Raw genomic sequence first — 23,200 nt, 5'->3', positions numbered from 1 at the left:
AAGTCCTGGAACTCCCTCCCTGACAGCACTGTGGGAGTACCTTCACCACACGGACAGCAGCGGTTCAAGAAGGTGGCTCACCACCACCTTCTCAAGGGCAATTAGGGATGGGCAATAAATGCTGGCCTTGCCAGCGACGCCCACATCCCATGAACGAATTAAAAAAAACTTCATTCCATAACACGCGTACAAGGGCTCAGTAATGTTTAATTCATCAGAAAAAGACAAAGTACACAACATACTGGTCAGCTTAACAGAATCTCATCATATTTATGAGGCCACAAACTTAAAATAGTCACTAATAAATCCAGTAATGAATTCAGGAGAAATGTCTTTACCCAGAGAATGGTGAGAATGGGGAACTCACTACCACAGGGAGTAGTTGAGGTGAACAGCACAAATGGATTTATGGGGAAGCCAAACAAGGGAGAAAGGAATGGGAGGAGATGTTGATCGGGTTAATTGAAGTAGGGTGGGTGTGGGGCATAATCACCGGCATGGACCAGTTGGGCCGAATGGCCTGTTTCTGTGCTGTACATTCTATGTAACACCATCAACAGTCAATCGAAGGGAATCATCAGCACAACAGATTGAAAGATTAAACAGCAGTGCAAAAATTTATAAAACATTCATCCATTCCACGTTCATGTCACCCCAGTTGTCGACAGGGCCCTGTGCTACAGAACAGTGTGAACTCGCTGGTGTCTCTTCAGCTCCCCGGAGCTTTTAAAGCTCTTACCACAGTCAGAGCATTTAAATGGTCTCTCATCAGTGTGAACTCGTTGGTGTGTCAGCAGGTGGGATGACTGAGTGAATCCCTTCCCACACATGGAGCAGGTGAACGCCCTCTCCCCGGTGTGAACTCGCTGGTGTCCATTCAGATGCCTGGAACTTTTAAAGCTCTTACCACAGTCAGAACGTTTAAATGGTCTCTCCCCAGTGTGAACTCGCTGGTGTATCTTCAGCACCCCGGAGCTTTTAAAGCTCTTACCACAGTCAGAGCATTTAAATGGTCTCTCATCAGTGTGAACTCGCTGGTGTTCCAGCAGGTGGGATGACCGACTGAATCCCTTCCCACACACGGAGCAGATGAATGGCCTCTCCCCAGTGTGAACACGCTGGTGTCCATGCAGATGCCCGGAGCTTTTAAAGCTCTTACCACAGTCAGAGCATTTAAATGGTCTCTCATCAGTGTGAACTCGCTGGTGTGTCATCAAATTGCTGGAGCTTTTAAACCTCTTCCCACAGTCAGAACATTTAAATGGTCTCTCTTCGGTGTGAACTCGCTGGTGTTCCAGCAGGTGGGATGACCGAGTGAATCCCTTCCCACACACGGAGCAGGTGAATGGCCTCTCCCAGGTGTGAACATGCTGGTGTCCATTCAGATGCGTGGAGCTTTTAAAGCTCAACCCACAGTCAGAGCATTTAAATGGTCTCTCATCGGTGTGAACCAACTGGTGTTTCTTCAGATCCCCAGAGGTTTTAAAGCTCTTCCCACAGTCAGAACATTTAAATGGTCTCTCATCAGTGTGATATTGTTGGTGTCTCAACAGGTTTGATGGCTGAGTGAATCCCTTCCCAGACACGGAAGAGGTGAACGGTCTCTTTCCTGTTGTCTCCAGCTGGTGTCTCTTCAGCTCCTGGAACATTTGAAAGCTTTTCCCACAGTCAGAATGTTTCACCGGCCTCTCCCCAGTGTGAACTTGCTTGTGTGCCAGCAGATTTGAGGACCGAGTGAATCTCTTCCCACACACGGAGCAGGTGAACAGAATCTCTCCTGCTCTCTCCAGCTGGTGTCTCTTCAGATCCTGGGACCTTTTAAAGCTCTTCCCACAGTCAGAACATTTAATGTGAACAAGCTGGTGTCTCAGGAGGGTGGCAGAATGAGAGAATCGCTTCAAAAACACAGAGCAGGTCAACGGTCTCTCATTGGTGTGGACAAGCTGGTGTCTGAGCAGCATGGAGGGTGCAATGAATCCCTTCCCACACACGGAGCGGGTTAAAGGTCTCTCCCTAGTGTGATCTTGCTGGTGTATCATTGGAGCGGATGACTGAGTGAATCCCTTCTGGAACACGGGGCCGGTGAACGGGCTCTCCCCAGTGTGTAGCCACTGCTGTTGCTTCAGGTACTTGTAGATTTTGAAGCTCTTCCCACACTCAGAACATTTAAAAGGTCTCTCATTAGTGTGAACTCGCTGGTGTGCCAGCAGATTGGAGGACCGACTGAATCAGGTCCTGATGAATCGAGCAACTCTGTCTGTTCTTGACGTGATGTTCGGTCTGAGCTTCCTGTCTGTAAATGCTCCACTTCTAAAACCCTGTAAAAGGAGTGTAGAAAGGGGTAAGAGGGAGAATGTTGCTTCATGTCCCCCTTTCCCAGCCCAGGGGCAGTGAAGCTGATTTTCAGGCCCCAGCTGCTGCACAGGTTACATACGAACATACAAATTAGGAGCAGGAGTAGGCCACTCGGCCCCTCGAGCCTGCTCCACCTTTCAATAAGATCATGGCTGATCCAAATACTCCACATTCCCACCTACCCCCGATAACGTTTCACCACCTTGCTTATGAAGAATCTATCCACCTCTGCCTTAAAAATATTCAAAGACTCTGCTTCCACCGCCCTTTGAGGAAGAGAGTTTGAAGTACTCACGACCCTCTGTGAGAAAAAATTTCTCCTCATCTCTGTCTTAAATGGGCGACCCCTTATTTTTAAACAGTGACCCCTAGTTCTAGATTCTCCCACAAGAGGAAACATCCTCTCCACATCCACCCTGTCCAAACCCCTCAGGATCTTATATGTTTCAATCAAGTCACCTCTTACTCTTCTAAACTCCAATGGATACAAGCCTAGCCTGTCCAACCTTCCCTCATAAGACAACCCGCCCATTCCAGGTGTTAGTCTAGTAAACCTTCCCTGAACTGCTTCCAATGCATTTACAGCCTTCCTTAAATAAGGAGACCAATACTGTACACAGTACTCCAGATGTGGTCTCACCAATGCCCTGTATAACTGAAGCATAACCTCCCTACTTTTGTATTCAGTTTCCCTCGCAATAAACAATAACATTCTATTAGCTTTCCTGATTACTTGTTGTACCTGAAAACTAACCTTTTGCGATTCATGCATTAGGACACCCAGATCCCTCTGCATCTCAGAGCTCTGCAATCTCTCACCATTTAGATAATATGCTTCTTTTTTATTCTTCCTGCCAAAATGAACAACTTCACATTTTTCCACATTATACTCCATTTGCCAGATCTTTGCCCACTCACTTAACCTATCTATATCCCTTTGTAGACTCCTTATGTCTTCTTCACAATTTACTTTCCTACCTATCTTTGTGTCATCAGCAAATTTAGCAACCATGCCTTCGGTCCCTTCATCCAAGTCATTTATATAAATTGTAAAAAGTTGAGGTCCCAGCACTGATCCCTGTGGCACACCACTTGTTCCATCTTGCCAATCAGAAAATGACCCATTTATGCCTCCTCTCTGTTTCCTATTAGCTAGCCAATCTTCTATCCATGCCAACATGTTACTCCCTACACCATGAGCTTTTATTTTCCGCAATAACCTTTGATGTGGCATCTTATCAAATGCCTTCTGGAAATCTAAGTACAGTACATCCACCGGTTCCCCTTTATCCACAGCACATGTTACTTCCTCAAAGAACTCCAATAAATTGGTTAAACATGATTTCCCTTTCACAAAACCATGTTGACTCTGCCTGATTACTTTGAACTTTTCCAAGTGCCCTGCTATAACGTTTTTAATAATAGCTTCTAACATCTTCCCGATGACAGATGTTAAGCTAACTGGCCTGTAGTTTCCTGCTTTCTGTCTCCCTCCCTTTTTGAATAAAGGAGTTACATTCGCTATTTTCCAATCTAATGGAACCTTCCCCGAATCTAGGGAATTTTGGAAAATTAAAACCAATGCATCAACTATCTCACTAGCCACTTCTTTTAAGACCCTAGGATGAAGTCCATCAGGACCCGGGGACTTGTCAGCCCACAGCTCCAACAATTTGCTCAGTACCACTTCCCTGGTGATTGTAATTTTCTTGAGTTCCTCCCTCCCTTCCATTTCCTGATTTACAGCTATTTCTGGGATGTTACTTGAATCCTCTATAGTGAAGACCGATGCAAAATACCTGTTCAATTCAACTGCCATCTCCTTATTTTCCATTATTAATTCCCCAGACTCACTTTCTATAGGACCAATGCTCACTTTGTTAAATCTTTTCTTTTTTAAATATCTATAGAAACTCTTATTATCTGTTTTTATATTTCTAGCTAGCTTTCTCTGGTACTCTAATTTTTCTCTCCTTATTAATCTTTGAGTCATTCTTTGCTGTTTTTTATATTCTGTCCAATCTTCTGACCTGCCACCCATCTTTGCACAATTATATGCTTTTTCTTTAAGTTTGATACTATCTTTAACTTTTTTAGTTAACCACGGATGGTGGGTCCTCCCCTTGGAATTTTTCTTTCTCGTTGGAATGTATCTATTCTGTGTATTCTGAAATATCCCCTTAAATGTCTGCCACTGCAACTCTATTGACCTATCCCTTAACCTAATTTGCCAGTTCACTTTAGCTAGCTCTGCTTTCATGCCCTCATAATTGCTCTTATTTAAGTTTAAAATACTAGTCTTGGGCCCACTCGTCTCTCCCTCAAACTGAATGTAAAATTCAATCATATTATGATTGCTGCTACCTAGGGGCACCTTCACTATTAAGTCATTAATTAATCCTATCTCATTGCACAATACCAGATCTAGTATAGCCTGCTCTCTGGTTGGTTCCAGAACGTGCTGTTGTAAGAAACTATCCCAAAAAGATTCTATGAACTCCTCATCTAGGCTACCTTTGCCCATCTGATTTTTCCAGTCTATATGTAGATTAAAATCCCCCATGATTATAGCCATACTTTTCTGACAAGCTCCCATTATTTCTTCCTTTATACTCCATCCTACCGTGTGGTTACTGTCAGGGGGCCTGTACACCACTCCCACAAGTGACTTCTTGCCTTTATCATTTCTCATCTTAACACGCAGGTGCAGCAAGCAATTAGGAAAGCAAATGGTGTGTTAGTCTTTATTACAAGAGGATTGGAGTATAAGAGTAAAGAAGTCTTACCGCAATTATATAGGGCCTTGGTGAGACCCACACCTGAAGTATTGTGTACAGTTTTGGTCTCCTTACCTAAGGAAGGATATACTTGCCATAGAGGGAGAGCAACAAAGGTTCACCAGACTGATTCCTGGGATGGGGGGATTGTCCTATGAGGAGAGATTGAGGAGACTAAGCCTATATTCCCATGAATTTTGAAGAATGAGAGGTGATCTCATTGAAACATCTACAATTCTTACAGGGCTTGACAGGGAAGATGCTGGGAGACCGTTTCCCCTGGCTGGGGAGTCTAGAACGAGGGGTCACAGTCTCAGAATAAGGGGTCGGCCATTTAGGACTGAGATGAGGAGAAATTTCTTCACTCAGAGGGTGGTGAATCTTTGGAATTCTCTGCCCCAGAGGGCTGTGGAGGCTCAGTCATTGAGTATAAACAAGGCTGAGACAGATAGATTTTTGGACTCATGGGGAATTGAGGGATATGGGGATCGGGCGGGAAGGTGGAGATGAGGTAGAAGATCAGCCATGATCTTATTGAATGGCGGAGCAGGATCAAAGGGCTGAATGGCCTGCTCCTGCTCCTATTTCTTATGTTCTTAAGAAACCTGTTTGGTATAGCCTGCTGCCCCACGACAAATACACAGAGGATTTCAGTTACGTGGAGAGACTGGAGAAGCTGGGATTGTTCTCCTTGGAGCAGAGAAGGTGCAGCGGAGATTTAATAGAAGTGTTTAAAACAGGAAGGGTTTTGATAGAGTAAATAGGAGCATGGGAACAGGAGGAGGCCATTCAGCCCCTCTGGCCTGTTCCGCCATTCAATGAGATCATGGCTGATCTGTGTCTTAACTCCACCCACCTGCCTTGGCTCCATATCCCTTTGCTCCCTTGTCTAGCAAAAATCTATTGCTCTGGGATTTAAAATGATTAATTGAGCTGGCATCGACTGCTTTCTGTGGGAGAGGGTTCCACACTTCTACCACCCTTTGTGTGAAGAAGTGTTTCCCAACTTCTCTCTTGAATGGCCTGGCTCTGATTTTAAGGTGATGTCCCCTTGTCCTCGACTCCCCCACCGGCGGAAAAAGTTTCTCTCTATCTACTCTACCAATTCCTTTCACTCCTTAACCCTCTAGATTCCAGGGAATACAAGCCTAGTTTATGTAATCTATCCTCATAATCTAACCCTTGGAGCCCGGGTAACATTCTGGTCAATCTGTGCTGCACTCCTTCCAAGGCCAATATATCCTTTCTGAGGTGCGGTGCCCAGAATGTGCGTAGGTCCCTGAAGGTGGCGGGACATATTGAGAGAGTGGTTAACAAAGCATATGGGATCTTGGGCTTCATAAATAGAGGTATTGAGTACAAAAGTGGAGAAGTTATGCTGAACCTTTATAAAGCACTGGTTAGGCCACAACTGGAGTATTGCGTCCAGTTCTGGTCACCACACTTTAGGAAGGATGTGAAGGCCCTCGAGAGGGTGCAGAGGAGATTTACCAGAATGGTTCCGGGGATGGGGGATCTTAGCTACAAGGACAGGTTGGAGAAGCTGGATTTGTTTTCATTAGAGCAAAGGAGGTTGAGGGGTGATTTGATAGAGGTGTACAAGATTATGCTGCTCAGGAAGGGAGGAAAAAGTGTGGGAGAGCAATAGTGGTAGGGGATTCTATCGTAAGGGGAACAGATAGGTGTTTCTGTGGCTGTAGACGTGACTCCAGGATGGTTTGTTGCCTCCCTGGTGCCAGGGTCAAGGATGTCACTGAACGGCTGCAGGGCATTCTGAAGGGGGAGGGTGAACAGTCAGAGGTCGTGGTTCACATTGGGACCAATGACATGGGTAGGAAGAGGGATGAGGTCCTGCAGCAAGAATTTAGGGAGCTAGGTAGCAGATTAAAGAGAAGGATCTCAAAGGTTGTAATCTCTGGATTACTCCCGGTGCCACGTGCTAGTGAGTATAGGATTAGGAGGATAGAGCAGATGAATGCGTGGCTAAAGAGTTGGTGCAGGAGGGAGGGCTTTAGTTTCCTGGATCACTGGGCCTGCTTCTGGGGAAGGTGGGACTTGTACAAGTCGGACGGGTTGCACCTGAACCAGAGCGGGACAAATATCCTTGCGGGGAAGTTTGCAAGCACTGTTCGGGGGGGTTTAAACTAAAATGGCAGGGGGTTGGGAACCTGAGCAGGGAGACAGAGGAAAGGGAAACAGGGATAAAAGCAAAAGATAGGAAGGAGAAAAACAAAAGTGGCAGTCAGAGAAATCAACGGTTTAAATCAAACATGGCCACAGTAAATAATAATTCTAATAGGTCTAAGAGCATTAAAAAAAAAAGCCTGAAGGCTTTGTGTCTTAATGCGAGGAGCATTTGTAATAAGGTGGACGAATTGGCTGCACAAATAGAGGTAAACAAATATGATTTGGTTGGGATTATGGAAACATGGCTCAAGGATGGCCAAGACTGGGAACTCAACATCCAGGGGTATTCGATATTCAGGAAAGATAGGCAAAAAAGAAAGGGAGGTGGGGTAGCATTACTGGTTAAAGAAGGGATTAATACAATTGTAATGAAGGATATTAGCTCTGATGATGTGGAATCTGTATGGGTAGAATTGAGAAATACTAAGGGGAAAAAACATTAGTGGGAGTGGTATATAGACCTCCAAACAGTAAGGCGGAGGTTGGGGATGGCATTAAAAGGGAAATTAAAGAAGCGTGCAATAAGGGCACAGCAGTCATCATGGGTGACTTTAATCTACATATAGATTGGGCCAACCAAATTAGTAACAATACTGTGGAGGAGGAATTCCTGGAGTGTTTACGGGATGGTTTCCTGGACCAACATGTCGAGGAACCAACCAGGGATCAGGCCATCTTAGACTGGGTATTATGTAATGAGAAAGGATTAATTAGCAATCTTGTTGTACGAGGCCCCTTGGGTCGGAGCGATCATAATATGATCGAATTCTTCATTAAGATGGAGAATGAAGTAGTTGACTCAGAGACTAGGGTCCTCAATTTAAATAAAGGAAACTACAATGGTCTGAGGAGCGAGTTGGGTAGGATTGATTGGGGAAAGGCACTCAAAGGGTTGACGGTGGATAGGCAATGGCAAACATTCAAAGACCGAATGGATGAGCTACAGAATTTGTTCATCCCAGTTTGGCATAAAAATAAAACAAAAAAGGTGACTCAACCGTGGCTAACAAGGGAAATTAGGGATAGCATAAGATCCAAGGAGAGGACATATAAATTGGCCAGAAAAAGCAATAATCCTGAGGACTGGGAGTAGTTTAGGATTCAACAAAGGAGGACAAAGGGATTAATTAAGAAAGGGAAAATAGAATATGAGACTAAGCTTGCAGGGAACATAAAAACTGACTGTAAAAGCTTTTATAGATATGTGAAGAGAAAAAGATTGGTGAAGTCAAGCGTAGGTCCCTTGCAGTCAGAATCAGGGGAATTTATAATGGGAAACAGAGAAATGGCAGACCAACTAAATTCATACTTTGGTTCTGTCTTCAGAAAGGAGGACACAAATAACCTCCCAGAGATGCCGGGGAACATAGGGTCTGATGAAAGGGTGGAACTGAAAGAAATCAGTACTTGTAGGGAAATGGTGTTAGGAAAATTGATGGGACTGAAGGCCGGTAAATCCCCAGGGCCTGATAATCTACATCCCAGGGTACTTAAGGAAGTGGCCCTAGAAATAGTAGATGCATTGCTGGTCATCTTCCAGAACTCGATAGACTCTGGAACAGTACCCATGGATTGGAGGGTAGCTAATGTTACCCCACTATTCAAAAAAGGTGGTAGAGAAAAAGCGGGGAATTATAGACTGGTAAGCCTGACATCGGTAGTGGGGAAAATGCTAGAGTCTATTATTATAAAAGATGTAATATCAGGGCACTTGGAAAGCAGTGACAGGATCGGACAAAGTCAACATGGATTTACAAAAGGTAAATCATGCTTGACTAATCTACTGGAATTTTTTGAGGATGTAACTGGTAAAATAGATAAGGGAGAACCAGTGGATGTGGTGTATTTGGACTTTCAGAAGGCTTTCGATAAAGTCCCACATAAGAGATTAGCATGCAAAATTAAGGCATATGGGATTGGGGGCAAGGTATTGACTTGGATAGAGAACTGGTTGGCGGACAGAAAGCAAAGAGTTGGAATAAACGGGTCGTTTTCCGAGTGGCAGGCAGTGACTAGTGGGGTACCGTAAGGATCGGTCCTAGGACCCCAGCTGTTCACAATATATATTAATGATCTGGACGAGGGAATTGATGTAATATCTCCAAATTTGCAGATGACACAAAGCTGGGTGGGAGGGTAAGCTGTGAGGAGGATGTCGTGAAACTCCAATACGATTTGGACAGGTTGGGTGATTGAGCAGAAACATGGCAAATGCACTATAATGTGGATAAATGTGAGGTTATCCACTTTGGTGGCAAAAACAGGAAGGCAGATTATTATTTGAATGGCAATAGATTGGGAGAAGGGGAAGTGCAGAAAGACCTGGGTGTTCTTGTGCACCAGTCGCTGAAGGTAAGCATGCAGGTGCAGCAGGCGGTTAAGAAGGCAAATGGTATGTTGGCCTTCGTAGCCAGCGGGTTCGAGTACAGGAACAAGGATGTCTTGCTACAGTTGTACAGGGCCTTGGTGAGACCACACCTTGAGTATTGTGTGCAGTTTTGGTCGCCTTACTTGAGGAAGGACGTTCTTGCCATGGAGGGAGTGCAGCGAAGATTCACCAGGTTGATACCTGGGATGGCAGGAATGACGTATGAGGAGAGATTGTGTCGATTGGGCTTATACTCACTGGAGTTTAGAAGATTGAGAGGGGATCTCATCGAAACCTATAAAATTCTGTCAGGTCTGGACAGACTAGATGCAGGAAGGGTGTTCCTGATGGCCGGGGAGTCCAGAACCAGGGGTCATAGTCCAAGGATAAGGGGTAAGCCATTTAGGACTGGAATGAGGAGGAATTTCTTCACCCAGAGAGTGGTGAACCTGTGGAATTCTCTGCCACAGAGGGCAGTGGAGGCCAGTTCATTAAATATATTCAAGAAAGAGTTGGATATATTTCTTAAGGCTAAAGGGATCAAGGGATATGGGGAGAAGGCAGGGACAGGGTACTGAATTTGGATGATCAGCCATGATCTCATTGAATGGTGGAGCAGGCTTGAAGGGCCGAATGGCCTACTCCTGCTCCTGTCTTCTATGTTTCTATGTTTGGATAGGCTAGACGGGGAAAGGCTGTGCCCACGAGTTGATGGTAAAAGGACTAGGGGACACAGGTTTAAGGTTTTGGGCAAGAGATACAGGTTGGATGTGAGGAAAAACTTTTTTACGCAGCAAGTGGTGATGACCTGGAACTCGCTGCCGACGGAAGTGGTGGAAGCGGAGACACTCAATGTTTTCAAGGGGAGACTGGATAGGCACTTGAGGGAAATAAACTTGCAGGGCTACGGGGACAGCGCGGGGGAATGGGACTGACTGTATGCTCTACAGAGAGCCGGCACGGACTCGATGGGCCGAATGGTCTCCTTCTGTGCCATTATGACTCTATGACTCTCTGGGGTCTAACCAGGGCTTTGTATAGCTGTAGCTTATAATGAGAAACTGGTTCCAGTGGCAGGAGGGTTGGTAACCAGAGGACACAGATATAAGTTCATTGACAAAAGAACCAGAGGCGAGGTGAGGAGAATTTTATTGACGCAGCGAGTTGTTGTGATCTGGAACGCGCTGCCTGAAAGGGCGGTGGAAGCAGAGTCAATAATAACGTTCAATGGGGAATTGGATAAACACTTGAAGGGGAAAAATTTTCAGGGCTATGGGGAAAGAGCAGGGGAGTGGGACTAAATGGAGAGCTCTTTCAAAGAGCCGGCACAGGCATGATGGGCTGAATGGCCTCCTTCTGTGCTGTATGATTCCAGGAGCCACTCCTAGAGTGGAGTGCTGCCCACAGGGATCACTTGGCAGGAAATTGGGAGGAGGTGGTTCACACGCAGACAGCACCTGATTTCGAGACGCCGTCCTTTTAAAATTGGTCCTCCACAGGCAAGGAGTGACTCGGTCCCTTTAATGAAAATCACATTGAAGAGTCCCTGTCCCTTTAAGAGCCCTCCGCACACCACTCCCACCTTTTTAGTAAAGTCTTTGAAATTAATAATAAAAGTTCATGCAGAAAAAATGTGAGTGTGTGTCTGACTGTATTTTTGTGAGTATCTGTGTCTGTGTGTCTGTCTGACTGTATGTGTGTGTGTCTGTGTAGAATAGCATCATAGAATGATACAGCACAGAAGGAGGCCATTCGGCCCATTGTGCCTGTGCCGGCTCTTTGAAAGAGCTCGCCAATTAATCCCACTCCCCCTGCTCTTTCCCCAAAGCCCTGTAAATGTTTTCCCTTCAAGTATTCATCTCAATCTCTTTTGAATTAAAATATTGAATCTGCTTACATAGAAACATAGAAGATAGGAGCAGGAGTAGGCCATTCGGCCCCTCTAGCCTGCTCCGCCATTCGATGAGATCATGGCTGATCATCCAAACTCAGTACCCCGTACCTGCCTTCTCCCCATATCCCTTGATACCTTTAGCTCTAAGAAATATATCTAACTCCTTCTTGAATATATTTAAAGACTTGACCTCAACCGCCTTCTGTGGTAGAGAATTCCACAGGTTCACCACTCTCTGGGTGAAGAAATTCTTCCTCATCTCTGTCCTACATGGCTTACTCCTTATCCTTAGACTATGACCCCTGGTTCTGTACTCTCCAACCATCGGGAACATTCTACCTGCATCTAGTTTGTCCAGACCTTTCAGAATTTTATAAGTTTCGATGAGATCCCCTCTCATTCTTCTAAACTCCAGCGAGTATAAGCCCAATTGACCCAATCTCTCCTCATACGTCATTCCTGCCATCCCAGGTATCAGCCTTGTGAATCTTCGCTGAACTCCTTCCATGGCAAGAACATCCTCAGATAAGGCGACCAAAACTGCACACAGTACTCAAGGTGTGGTCTCACCAAGACCCTGTACAACTGCAGCAGGACATCCTTGCTCCTGTACTCAAACCCTTTTGCTATGAAGGCCAACATACCATTTGCCTTCTTCACCGCCTGGTGCACCTGCATGCTTACCTTCAGCGACTGGTGCACAAGGACACTCAGGTCTCGTTGCACTTCCCCTTCTCCCAATCTATTGCCATTCAGATAATAGTCTGCCTTTCTGTTTTTGACACCAAAGTGGATAACCTCGCATTTATCCACATTATATTGCATCTGCCACGCTTCTGCCCAATCACCCAACCTGTCCAAATCATCCTGGAGTTTCTCGGTATCCTCCTCGCAGCACACACGCCCACCCAGCTTTGTGTCATCTGCAAACTTGGAGATATTACATCTAGTTCCCTTATGTAGATCATTAATGTATATTGTGAATAGCTGGGGTCCAAGGACCGATCCCTGCGGTACCCCATTAGTTACTGCCTGCCACTTGGAAAAAGACCCGTTTATTCCTACTCTCTGCTTTCTGTCCGCCAACCAGTTCTTTATCCAAGTCAATACCTTGCCCCCAATCCCATGTGCCTTAACTTTACACGCTAATCTCTTATGCGGGACCTTATCGAAAGCCTTTTGAAAGTCCAAATACACCACATCTACTGGTTCTCCCTTATCTATTTTCCCAGTTACATCCTCAAAAAATTCCAGTAGATTAGTCAAGCACGATTTACCTTTTGTAAATCCATGTTGACTTTGTCCGATCCTGTCACTTTTTTCCAAGTGCTCAGCTATTACATCCTTTATAATGGACTCTAGCATTTTCCCCACTACCGATGTCAGGCTTACCAGTCTGTAATTCCCTGCTTTCTCTCTACCACCCTTTTTGAATAGTGGGGTAACATTAGCTACCCTCCAATCCATGGGTACTGTTCCAGATTCCAGCGAATTTTGGAAGATGATCAGCAATGCATCTATTATTTCTAGGGCCACTTCCTTAAGTACCCTAGGATGTAGATTATCAGGCCCTGGGGATTTATTGGCCTTCAATCCCGTCAATTTCCCTAACACCATTTCCCTACAAATACTGATTTCTTTCAGTTCCTCCCTCTCATCAGACCCTATGTTCTCCAACAACTCTGGGAGGTTATTTGTGTCCTCCTTTGTGAAGACAGAACCAAAATATGCATTTAATTAGCCTTCCATTTCTTTGTTCCCCATTATAACTTCCCCTGCTTCTGACTGCAAGGGACCTACACTTGATTTCACTAATCTTTTTCTCTTCACATATCTATAAAAGCTCTTACAGTCAGTTTTTATGTTCCCTGCAAGCTTACTTTCATATTCTATTTTCCCCTTCTTAATTAATCCCTTTGTCCTCCTTTGTTGAATCCTAAACTGCTCCCAATCCTCAGGGTTACTGCTTTTTCTGGCCAATTTATATGCCCTCTCCTTGGATCTTATGCTATCCGTAATTTCCCTTGTTAGCCACGGTTGAGTCACCCTTTTTGTTTTATTCTTATCCCAAACTGGGATGAACAACTTCTGTAGCTCATCCATGCGGTCTTTGAATGTTTGCCATTGCCTATCCACCGTCAACCCTTTGAGTGACATTCCCCAATCAATCCTACCCAATTCGCGCCTCATACCATCGTAGTTTCCTTTATTTAAATTCAGGACCCTAGTCTCTGAGTCAACTACTTCATTCTCCATCCTAATGAAGAATTCTATCATATTATGATCGCTCTGACCCAAGGGGCCTCGTACAACAAGATTGCTAATTAATCCTCTCTCATTACATAATACCCAGTCTAAGATGGCCTGATCTCTGGTTGGTTCCCCTACATATTGTTCCAGAAAACCGTCCCGTAAACATTCTAGGAATTCCTCCTCCACAGTATTTTTACTAATTTTGTTAGCCCAATCTATATGTAAATTAAAGTCACCCATGATGACTGCTGTGCCCTTATTGCACGCATCTCTAATTTCCCGTTTAATGCCATCCCCAACCTCCGTATTACTGTTTGGAGGTCTATATACCACTCCTACTAACATTTTCTGCCCCTTTGTATTTCTCAATTCTACCCATACAGATTCCGCATCATCAGAGTTAATATCCTTCCTTTCAATTGTGTTAATCCCCTCTTTAACCAGCAATGCTACCCCACCTCCCTTTCTTTTTTGCCTATCCTTCCTAAATATTGAATACCCCTGGATGTTGAGTTCCCAGCCTTGGCCACCCTGGAGCCATGTTTCTGTAATCCCAATCAAATCATATTCGTTTACCTCTATTTGCACAGCTAATTTATCCACCTTGTTCCGAATGCTCCTTGCATTAAGACACAAAGGCCTAGAAATTGGGTTTTGGCGCAGCCAGGGCTTTAGCGCCGGAAGTTAGTGCCGGCGCTAATCCCCCTGCGCGCGCCAAAAATTCAGTAGCGCCGCGCCCAAACGGCTGCCGGCGCTACTGGAGGGTTTCAGCGCCTCCCAATGGGCGCTACCTGCCCCATTGCGGCGCTGTTCCGGCGCTGCGGCGCCCGATGCGGTGCGGCAGGCTGGGGAAGTGCAGGCCTCCTCCTTCCGTTAAGGAGGAGCTGCCTGCACCCGGCCGCGGCCCGCGCAAATCTCTGCAAAAATGAGCCCGGCACCTCGGACAAGTGCCGGGCTTGCATCTGTTCCGCGGGGGGGTGGGGAGAAGTCCGGGGAGGGAGCTGCGGGCAGGCGGCCGGCGGGAAAGCGGCCGGCCGCCGCGCCTCCTTAAAGCGCCGGCGCAGACTCCGGCAGCACTCGTTTGCCGGAGTCTTAGTTGCGGCTGCCACTGGCGAGGCGGCCGCAACTGAATTTCGGCTTGGGGCCGGGTTACCACGGCAACCGGGACGCTGCGCACACCGATGACGTCATCGGTGCCGGCGCAGCGCTACCGGTCTACCGCGGCGGAAGGGCCCCAGGCAATTTAGGAAACGGCGCCAATTGCAGCGCTAGGCCCTCTAGCGCCGCAAAATCGGCGCTAAGGGCACTGAATTTCTAGGCCAATGCCTTCAGGCTTGTTTTTTTAACGCTCCCAGACCTATATGAATTATTATTTACTGTGACCATGTTTGATTTAAACCGTTGAGTTCTTTGCCTTCTAATTTTGTTTTTCTCCTTCCTGTCTTTTGCTTTTTTCCTTGTTTCCCTTTCCTCTGTCTCCCTGCTCAGGTTCCCAACCCCCTGCCACTTTAGTTTAAACCCTCCCCAACAGCACTAGCAAACACTCCCCCTAGGACATCGGTCCTGGCCCTGCCCAGGTGCAAACCGTCCCGTTTGTACTGGTCCCACCTCTCCCAGAAGCGGTTCCAATGTCCAAGGAATTTGAATCCCTCCTCCTTGCACCATTCCTCTAGCCACGCATTCATTTGAAATATCCTCCTATTTCTACTCTGACTAGCACGTGGCACTGGTAGCAATCCTGAGATTACTACCAAAGAGGTCCTACTTTTTAATTTACCTCCTAACTCCCTATATTCTGCTTTTAGGACCTCATCCCGTTTTTTACCGATATCGTTGGTGCCTATTTGCACCACGACAACTGGCTGTTCGCCCTCCCCCTCCAAAATGTCTGCAGCCACTCCGAGACGTCCTTGACCCTTGCAACACGGAGGCAACACACATGTTTGAAGGTCGAGAGCTGGAGACAGCAGTTTGAAGGTAGAGAGCTGGAGAGAGGACAATTTGAAGGTTGAGAGCAGGAGAGACAGTTTGAAGGTCGAGAGCTGGAGTGACAGTTTGAAGGTCGAGAGTTGGAGAGACAGTTTGAAGGAGCGAGAGCTGGAGAGGACAGTTTGAAGGAGCGAGAGCTGGAGAGAGCAGTTTGAAGGTCGCGAGCTGGAGAGAGGACAGTTTGAAGGAGCGAGAGCTGGAGTGACAGTTTGAAGGTCGAGAGCTGGAGAGACAGTTTGAAGGTCGAGAGCTGGAGTGACAGTTTGAAAGACGAGAGCTGGAGAGACAGTTTGAAGGTCGAGAGTTGGAGAGACAGTTTGAAGGTCGAGAGTTGGAGAGACAGTTTGAAGGACGAGAGCTGGAGAGACAGTTTGAAGGTCGAGAGCTGGAGAGACAGTTTGAAGGTCGAGAGCTGGAGAGGCAGTTTGAAGGATGAGAGCTGGAGAGACAGTTTGAAGGTCGAAAGCTGGAGAGACAGTTTGAAGGATGAGAGCTGGAGAGACAGTTTGAAGGTCGAGAGCTGGAGAGACAGTTTGAAGGATGAGAGCTGGAGAGACAGTTTGAAGGTCGAGAGCTGGAGAGAGCAGTTTGAAGGACGAGAGCTGGAGTGATAGTTTGAAGGTCGAGAGCTGGAGAGAGCAGTTTGAAAGATGAGAGCTGGAGAGACAGTTTGAAGGTCGAGAGCTGGAGAGACAGTTTGAAGGTCGAGAGCTGGAGAGAGCAGTTTGAAGGACGAGAGCTGGAGAGACAGTTTGAAGGTCGAGAGCTGGAGAGAGCAGTTTGAAAGGCGAGAGCTGGAGAGAGGACAGTTTGAAGGACGAGAGCTGGAGAGACAGTTTGAAGGTCGAGAGCTGGAGAGACAGTTTGAAGGTCGAGAGCTGGAGAGAGCAGTTTGAAGGACGAGAGCTGGAGAGACAGTTTGAAGGTCGAGAGCTGGAGAGAGCAGTTTGAAAGACGAGAGCTGGAGAGAGGACAGTTTGAAGGACGAGAGCTGGAGAGACAGTTTGAAGGTCGAGAGCTGGAGAGACAGTTTGAAGGTCGAGAGCTGGAGTGACAGTTTGAAGGTCGAGAGCTGGAGTGACAGTTTGAAGGTCGAGAGCTGGAGAGAACAGTTTGAAAGACGAGAGCTGGAGAGAGGACAGTTTGAAGGACGAGAGCTGGAGAGACAGTTTGAAGGTCGAGAGCTGGAGAGACAGTTTGAAGGATGAGAGCTGGAGAGACAGTTTGAAGGCCGAGAGCTGGAGTGACAGTTTGAAGGCCGAGAGCTGGAGTGACAGTTTGAAGGACGAGAGCTGGAGCGGAACCCGGTTACCAGGACGCCAAGTTGGACAGCCAGGAGTAATGTGCAGGCCAGGTGTGTGGAAGAAACCGAGGGGAAACATCGAGAAAAACTGAGAGGGAACATCGAGAAAAACAGAGGGGGCACTTTATTTATTTTATTTTATTAATTAATTAATTAAATTTATTTAATTATAAGTTGTGTGTTCCTCACGATGCTCTCACAGTGCGGCCTGGGTAGAAATATGAATGTAATTACTGTAGAATTACTTTTTTTACATTATTGCTTGTTCATTTTATGTGCTGTCTTTTTATGTCTTTTATTTATTTTATGTCTGCTTTATTTATATTTAATTAAAGTATGTATGCGTGTATATGCCGGTATGTGTTTTTTTGTGATGGCGCCGATGAAGATGGCTGCCATCCTTGCGAGCTCCGTGCGTACCAGGCAGCTAAGTGTTCTTGCTGCTTGGTGCTCTCGGCTCGTCAAGAAAAAAGCATTTCACTGACTAGATTGCACTTCTTGTATTTAGTTATGTGACCAATAAAATTGAAATTGAAATCCTGGAGTCTCGATTGCAGCCGCAAAAACGCCTATCTATTCCCCTTACAATTGAGTCCCCTATCACTATAGCTCTTCCACTCTTTTCCCTCCCAGCCTGTGCAGCAGAGCCACCCATGGTGCCAGGAAGTTGGCTGCTGCTACCTTCCCCTGATGAGTCATCCCCCCCAACAGTATCCAAAGTGGTATATCTGTTGGAGAGGGGGATGGCCGCAGGGGATTCCTGCACTACCTGCCTGCGCCTCTTACTCTGCCTGCTGGTCACCCATTCCCTTCCTGCCTGTACACCCTTTACCTGCAGTGTGACCAACTCGCTAAATGTGATATTCACGACGTCCTCAGCATTGCGAATGCTCCAAAATGAATCCATCCGCAGCTCCAGTGCCGCAATGCGGTCTGTCAGTAGCTGCAGCTGGACACACTTCCCGCATATATGGTCATCAGGGACACAGGCAGCGTCCCTGATTTCCCACATAGAGCAGGAGGAGCACACTACGGGGCTGGGCTGTCCTGCCATGACTTACCCTTTAACTAATTAATTAAAATTAAATGAATCCCACCAATTTCACTACAGTTAAATTATATATTTAAGGGCCCTGGTTTACAAACTGTCCCCGCTACACCACAGAGACCTTAAAAACTATAAACCACAGACTTAAAGTTTTAAAACGAGAGAAATACTCCAACCAATCACCTACCTGTTTTGTGGTGACGTCACACCTCGAATACTTTTTACCTCTCTCCATCCCTGAGATTGGAGATTGGTACGCCTACCTGAGCCTCTGTGGCCTTTTGTAGTCGCTCTGCCGCTCTGCTCCGCCTCCACCCGCTGCCGATGCCGCACTGAGGCCTACCTGAGCCTCTGGGGCCTGTTGTAGTCGCTCTGCCGCTCTGCTCCACCTCCACCCGCTGCTGATGCCGCACTGAGGCCTACCTGAGCCTCTGGGCCTGTTGTAGTCGCTCTGCCGCTCTGCTCCACCTCCACCCGCTGCTGATGCCGCACTGAGGCCTACCTGAGCCTCTGTGGCCTTTTATAGTCGCTCTGCCGCTCTGCTCCACCTCCACCCGCTGCCGATGCCGCACTGAGGCCTACCTGAGCCTCTGGGGCCTGTTGTAGTCGCTTTGCCGCTCTGCTCCGCCTCCACCTGCTGCCGATGCCGCACTGAGGCCTACCTGAGCCTCTGGGGCCTGTTGTAGTCGCTCTGCCGCTCTGCTCCGCCTCCACCCGCTGCTGATGCCGCACTGAGGCCTACCTGAGCCTCTGGGGCCTGTTGTAGTCGCTCTGCCGCTCTGCTCCACCTCCACCCGCTGCCGATGCCGCACTGAGGCCTACCTGAGCCTCTGGGGCCTTTTGTAGTCGCTCTGCCGCTCTGCTCCGCCTCCCGCTGCTGCCGATGCCGCACTGAGGCCTACCTGAGCCTCTGGGGCCTTTTGTAATCGCTCTGCCGCTCAGCTCCGCCTCCCGCTGCTGCCGATGCCGCACTGAGGCCTACCTGAGCCTCTGGGGCCTTTTGTAGTCGCTCTGCCGCTCAGCTCCGCCTCCCACCGCTGCCGCACTGAGGCCTACCTGAGCCTCTGGGGCCTTTTGTAATCGCTCTGCCGCTCTGCTCCGCCTCCACCCGCTGCTGATGCCGCCCTTTCAGGCAGTGCATTCCAGATCACAACAACTTGGTGTAAAAATCTGTTTCCTCATGTCACCTCTGGTTCTTTTGCCAATCGCCTTAAATCTGGTTTCTGTCCCTTCAGCCATTGGAAACGGTTTCTCCTTATTTACTCTCTCAAAATCCATCCTGATTTTGAACAACTCTATCAAATCTCCTCTTAATCTTCTTTGCTTAAGGAGGACAAGCCCAGCTTCTCCCGTTTCTCCAGGTAACTCAAGTCCCTCATCCCTGGTCCCATTCTCGTAAATTTCTTCTGCACCCTCTCCAAGGCCTTGACATCCTTCCTAAAGTGTGGTGCCCAGCGGAAGCCTAGCCAGTGTTTTATAAAGGCTTAGCATAACTTGCTTGCTTTTGTACTCTATTCCTCTATTAATAAAGTCAAGGATCCGTATGCTTTATTAACAGCCTTCTCAACTTGTCCTGCCACCTTCTAAGATTTGTGTACATACACCCCGAGGCCTCGCTGTTCCTGCACCCTCTTTAAAACTGGACCATTTAGTTTATATTGCCTCTCATCATTCTTCCTACTGTTAGAACCGGGTTTTCATAAGAACATAAGAAATAGGAGCAGGAGTAGGCCAATCGGCCCCTCGAGCCTGCTCCACCATTCAATAAGATCATGGCTGATCTGATCCTAACCTCAAATCTTCTATCACTCTGCATCCACCCGAACCCATGTGATCTCCCGGGAGAGGCGAAAAACCAGATAAAGACCCAATGGCTAATTTGGGAGAAAAAAATCTGGGAAATTCCTCTCCGACCCATCTAGGCGCTCGAAACTCTTCCAGGAGATCACTCTGTCCCTATATTTTCTACAGTACTTACCTTCTGTAAAGGCGATCTCCACCCCAGCCAGGAACAGGAATAAAACCATCTCCTGAAATCTAACACAGAATTAGAACACAAGAAGTAGGAGCAGAACCAGGCTACACGGCCCCTGGGCCCGCTCCACTACCCACAGGGCCATGACTGTTCCGAACCTAGACTCATGTCCAATTTCCTGCCTGCTCCCTGTAACCCTTAATTCCCTTTACTTCTAGGAAATTATCTATTTCTGTTTTTAATTTATTTAATGATGTAGCTTCCACAGCTTTCTGGGGCAGCAAATTCCACAAACCTACCACCCTCTGAGTGAAGAAGTTTCTCCTCATCTCAGTTTTGAAAGAGCAGCCCCTTATTCTAAGATTATGCCCCCTAGTTCTAGTTTCACCCATCATTGGGAACATCCTCACCGCATCCACCCGATCAAGCCCCTTCACAATCTTATATGTTTCAATAAGATCGCCTCTCATTCTTCTGAACTCCAATGAGTAGAGTCCCAATCTACTCAACCTCTCCTCATATGACCATCCCCTCATCCCCGGGATTAACCGAGTGAACCTTCTTTGTACTGACTCGAGAGCAAGTATGTCTTTTCTTAAGTATGGACACCAAAACTGTATGCAGTATTCCAGGTGCGGTCTCACCAATACCTGGTCCTCGTCTTGAGTTCCGTAGTACGAAGAATGATTTCAGGCTCGAGGGTTCGGAGAGTTAAAACAACATTTTATTACTTGCAACTGTTCGCAGTGGTCACACAGTATATTGAGGTCTTTTACAGTACATTCGTGTCCCGAGAGTCACACCGGGTTAGGCACGTGTTGCCAGCATTTACGTCCCCGGGAGGTGTCTGACTCTCTTGATGATCCACACGTCTTCTGGCTAAGAGCGAATACCGGTAGGGAAGCCCCTTTTATACAGTGGGACAAGGGTCATTACATCACTTCCCTGGCAACAAGCGTTCTCCAATGGGGATCACTTAAGCCCTTTCAGTTTGGCCATGATCTGGTCTTCAGTCTGGCGGGCAAGTCCTGACTTGTCTCACTGCTGCATATGCCTTCCTGAAGTACCGGATCGTGATTGGGCACCGCACAATAGCTAGCCAATCATCTTCTAGCCAGCAGTTAAGCCCTTTCAGTGACCTTTATTGCTCGTTAACACTTGGCCGCAGGCTGGGGCAGGTGTCTCTCTTTTCTGCTAGCTTTGCACTTTGCAAAGCTGGGGCTGCTCTTTAATCTAATCTAGACTTTCCTTGTGCGAAGCCATTTTTGTAAGCCAATTCATCGTCCATTTTATTCACATTTCCACATTACCAAAATGAATCACTTCACACTTCTCTACATTAAATTTAATCGGCCACGTTTCTGCCCATTTCACCAGTTTGGCTACATCCTCCTGAAGTCTGTTACTATCCTCATTGTTTGCTACATTTCCGAGTATCGTGTCATCTGTAAATTTTGAAATTTTGCCCTGGATCCCCAAGTCCAGGTCATTGCTATGTATCAAAAAAAGCAGTGGTCCGAATCAATGTTCACGTTAAGTTGCGCGGCCACGCAGCGGTCTGGAGGTCCTGCACAGCCGGCTCACCGCCCTATAAATGGAATAAACGCGCATGCGCGGAAATTTGAATGGGCCGTGCAGCCCGTTAAAGGGACCACGCACCTCAAAAAAAAAGAGGGAACTTTGATCCTAATACCGACCCCTGGGGAACATCACTGTTTACCTCCCTCCAGTCTGAAAAGAAAACGTTCACCACTACTCTCTGCTTTCTGTCCCTTGGCAGAAAATTGGGAGGGGGCGAGAGTAAACAGCACCTGATTTCTCACCAAGCACTCAGGGGAGCAGGGGATTTGTCCTACTTTACATGTCAGTCTCTTACATATAAATTAATAAAAAGGGAGATACTGTCCCTTTAAAATCAGTCATCCACGGGGACGCGGTCCCTTTAATGAAAATCTCATAGAAAAAGAGAGCACCTGTCCCTTTAAGAGAACCCCCACCACGCCCATATTTCTCTTAAAGTGCTTGAAATTAATAATTAAAACACAGAAAATTAATATTTAAAAAATTAATTCTGGGAGAAAAAATATTTTTACTCACATTTGCTCCACAGGGTTTCTTGTTTCTGTTTCATCAATTTAAAAACAAACTACTTTTTTTATGATCAGCCATGATCGCATTCAATGGCGGAGCAGCCGCAAAGGGCCGAATGGCCTACTCCTACTCCTATCTTCTATGTTTCTATGTTTAAAACAAGTATCTTCTGTAAAATAAAATTAGTTTGAGCTGTAAAATGTGAAAGGAACATTGAAAATAAACTTTCCCAGGATCACAGATTCTGACCAGGCCACTTTACAAAATGGCGGCGGGCCGATCGCTGGTCCCGCCTCCTCCTTCGCCGCGATTGGTTGGAGGACCAAAGCCCCATGGTCGGTCCTCCAGGCTCAGCCTCCCTTCACTCATTGGTGGAGAGCGCACGTCTATCATTGTATGACGGCAACGTCTTGACATGACTAGTTGGCCGAAGAGCGGGGTGCGCGCGCGGGGCGCCGGTTCACTCCTCCAGCCCCGCCCCACTCGCTCCCTATTGGTCGGAAGCTACCGTCAATCAGGCCCCGGGCCTGGGTCATGTGTCCCTGGAGCGCGCTCCGCCAAACTGAAGAAGCTCCGCTCGGGGCCCGGATCCGCGGACTCTCAGGTTTGGATTCCCCTTTATTCTCTCCCCTTCTCTGATCTCAGTCGGATCTGGGAGAAAACTCACTTTCCCTCACTGATTGCGGCTCTTCACCAACACCGACTTTACAAAGAAAGCCCCGCGCGGCAGCCTGGAGCTCAGGGGCCCAACGCGCAGGAGCGGATGAGGATAATTGACAGGGGCCCAGGGGGTGTGCTGAGCATGCGCAGTGCGGGCCGGGCGCCTGTGGAGCAGGAGAGGGCGGGGCCATGGGGTGCATGTGCGGTGTGAGCCACAACTCAGCGCGGTGGCCGGAGCGCTTTCTGGAGCGCGGGGTCTTGAGGGGATTGCAGCCGCCATTACTGTTGATCCTTTCAACC

At 47.3% G+C, this 23,200-nt stretch overlaps 1 protein-coding gene across 1 annotated transcript in view; it reads right to left on the bottom strand.

The window, feature by feature from the left end:
- Positions 1 to 373: 373 nt before the first annotated feature.
- The window catches only part of LOC147119148 (uncharacterized), a 52,606-nt gene continuing 29,779 nt past the window's right edge, over positions 374 to 23,200 (bottom strand). Inside the window, exon 2 of the mRNA XM_085984041.1 lies at positions 374 to 1,826. Coding sequence (XP_085840167.1) covers positions 678 to 1,826 — 1,149 coding nt within the window. The 3' untranslated portion in view covers positions 374 to 677. The remainder of the gene's footprint in view (positions 1,827 to 23,200) is intronic.

This window comes from Somniosus microcephalus, chromosome 4 (assembly GCF_052327205.1).
Source record: "Somniosus microcephalus isolate GS21.2 chromosome 4, FLI_Smic_1.0, whole genome shotgun sequence".
NCBI classification, from domain to species: domain Eukaryota; kingdom Metazoa; phylum Chordata; class Chondrichthyes; order Squaliformes; family Somniosidae; genus Somniosus; species Somniosus microcephalus.
Note: the sequence above shows the minus strand (reverse complement) of the source record. Positions and strands in the feature narration are given on the sequence as shown.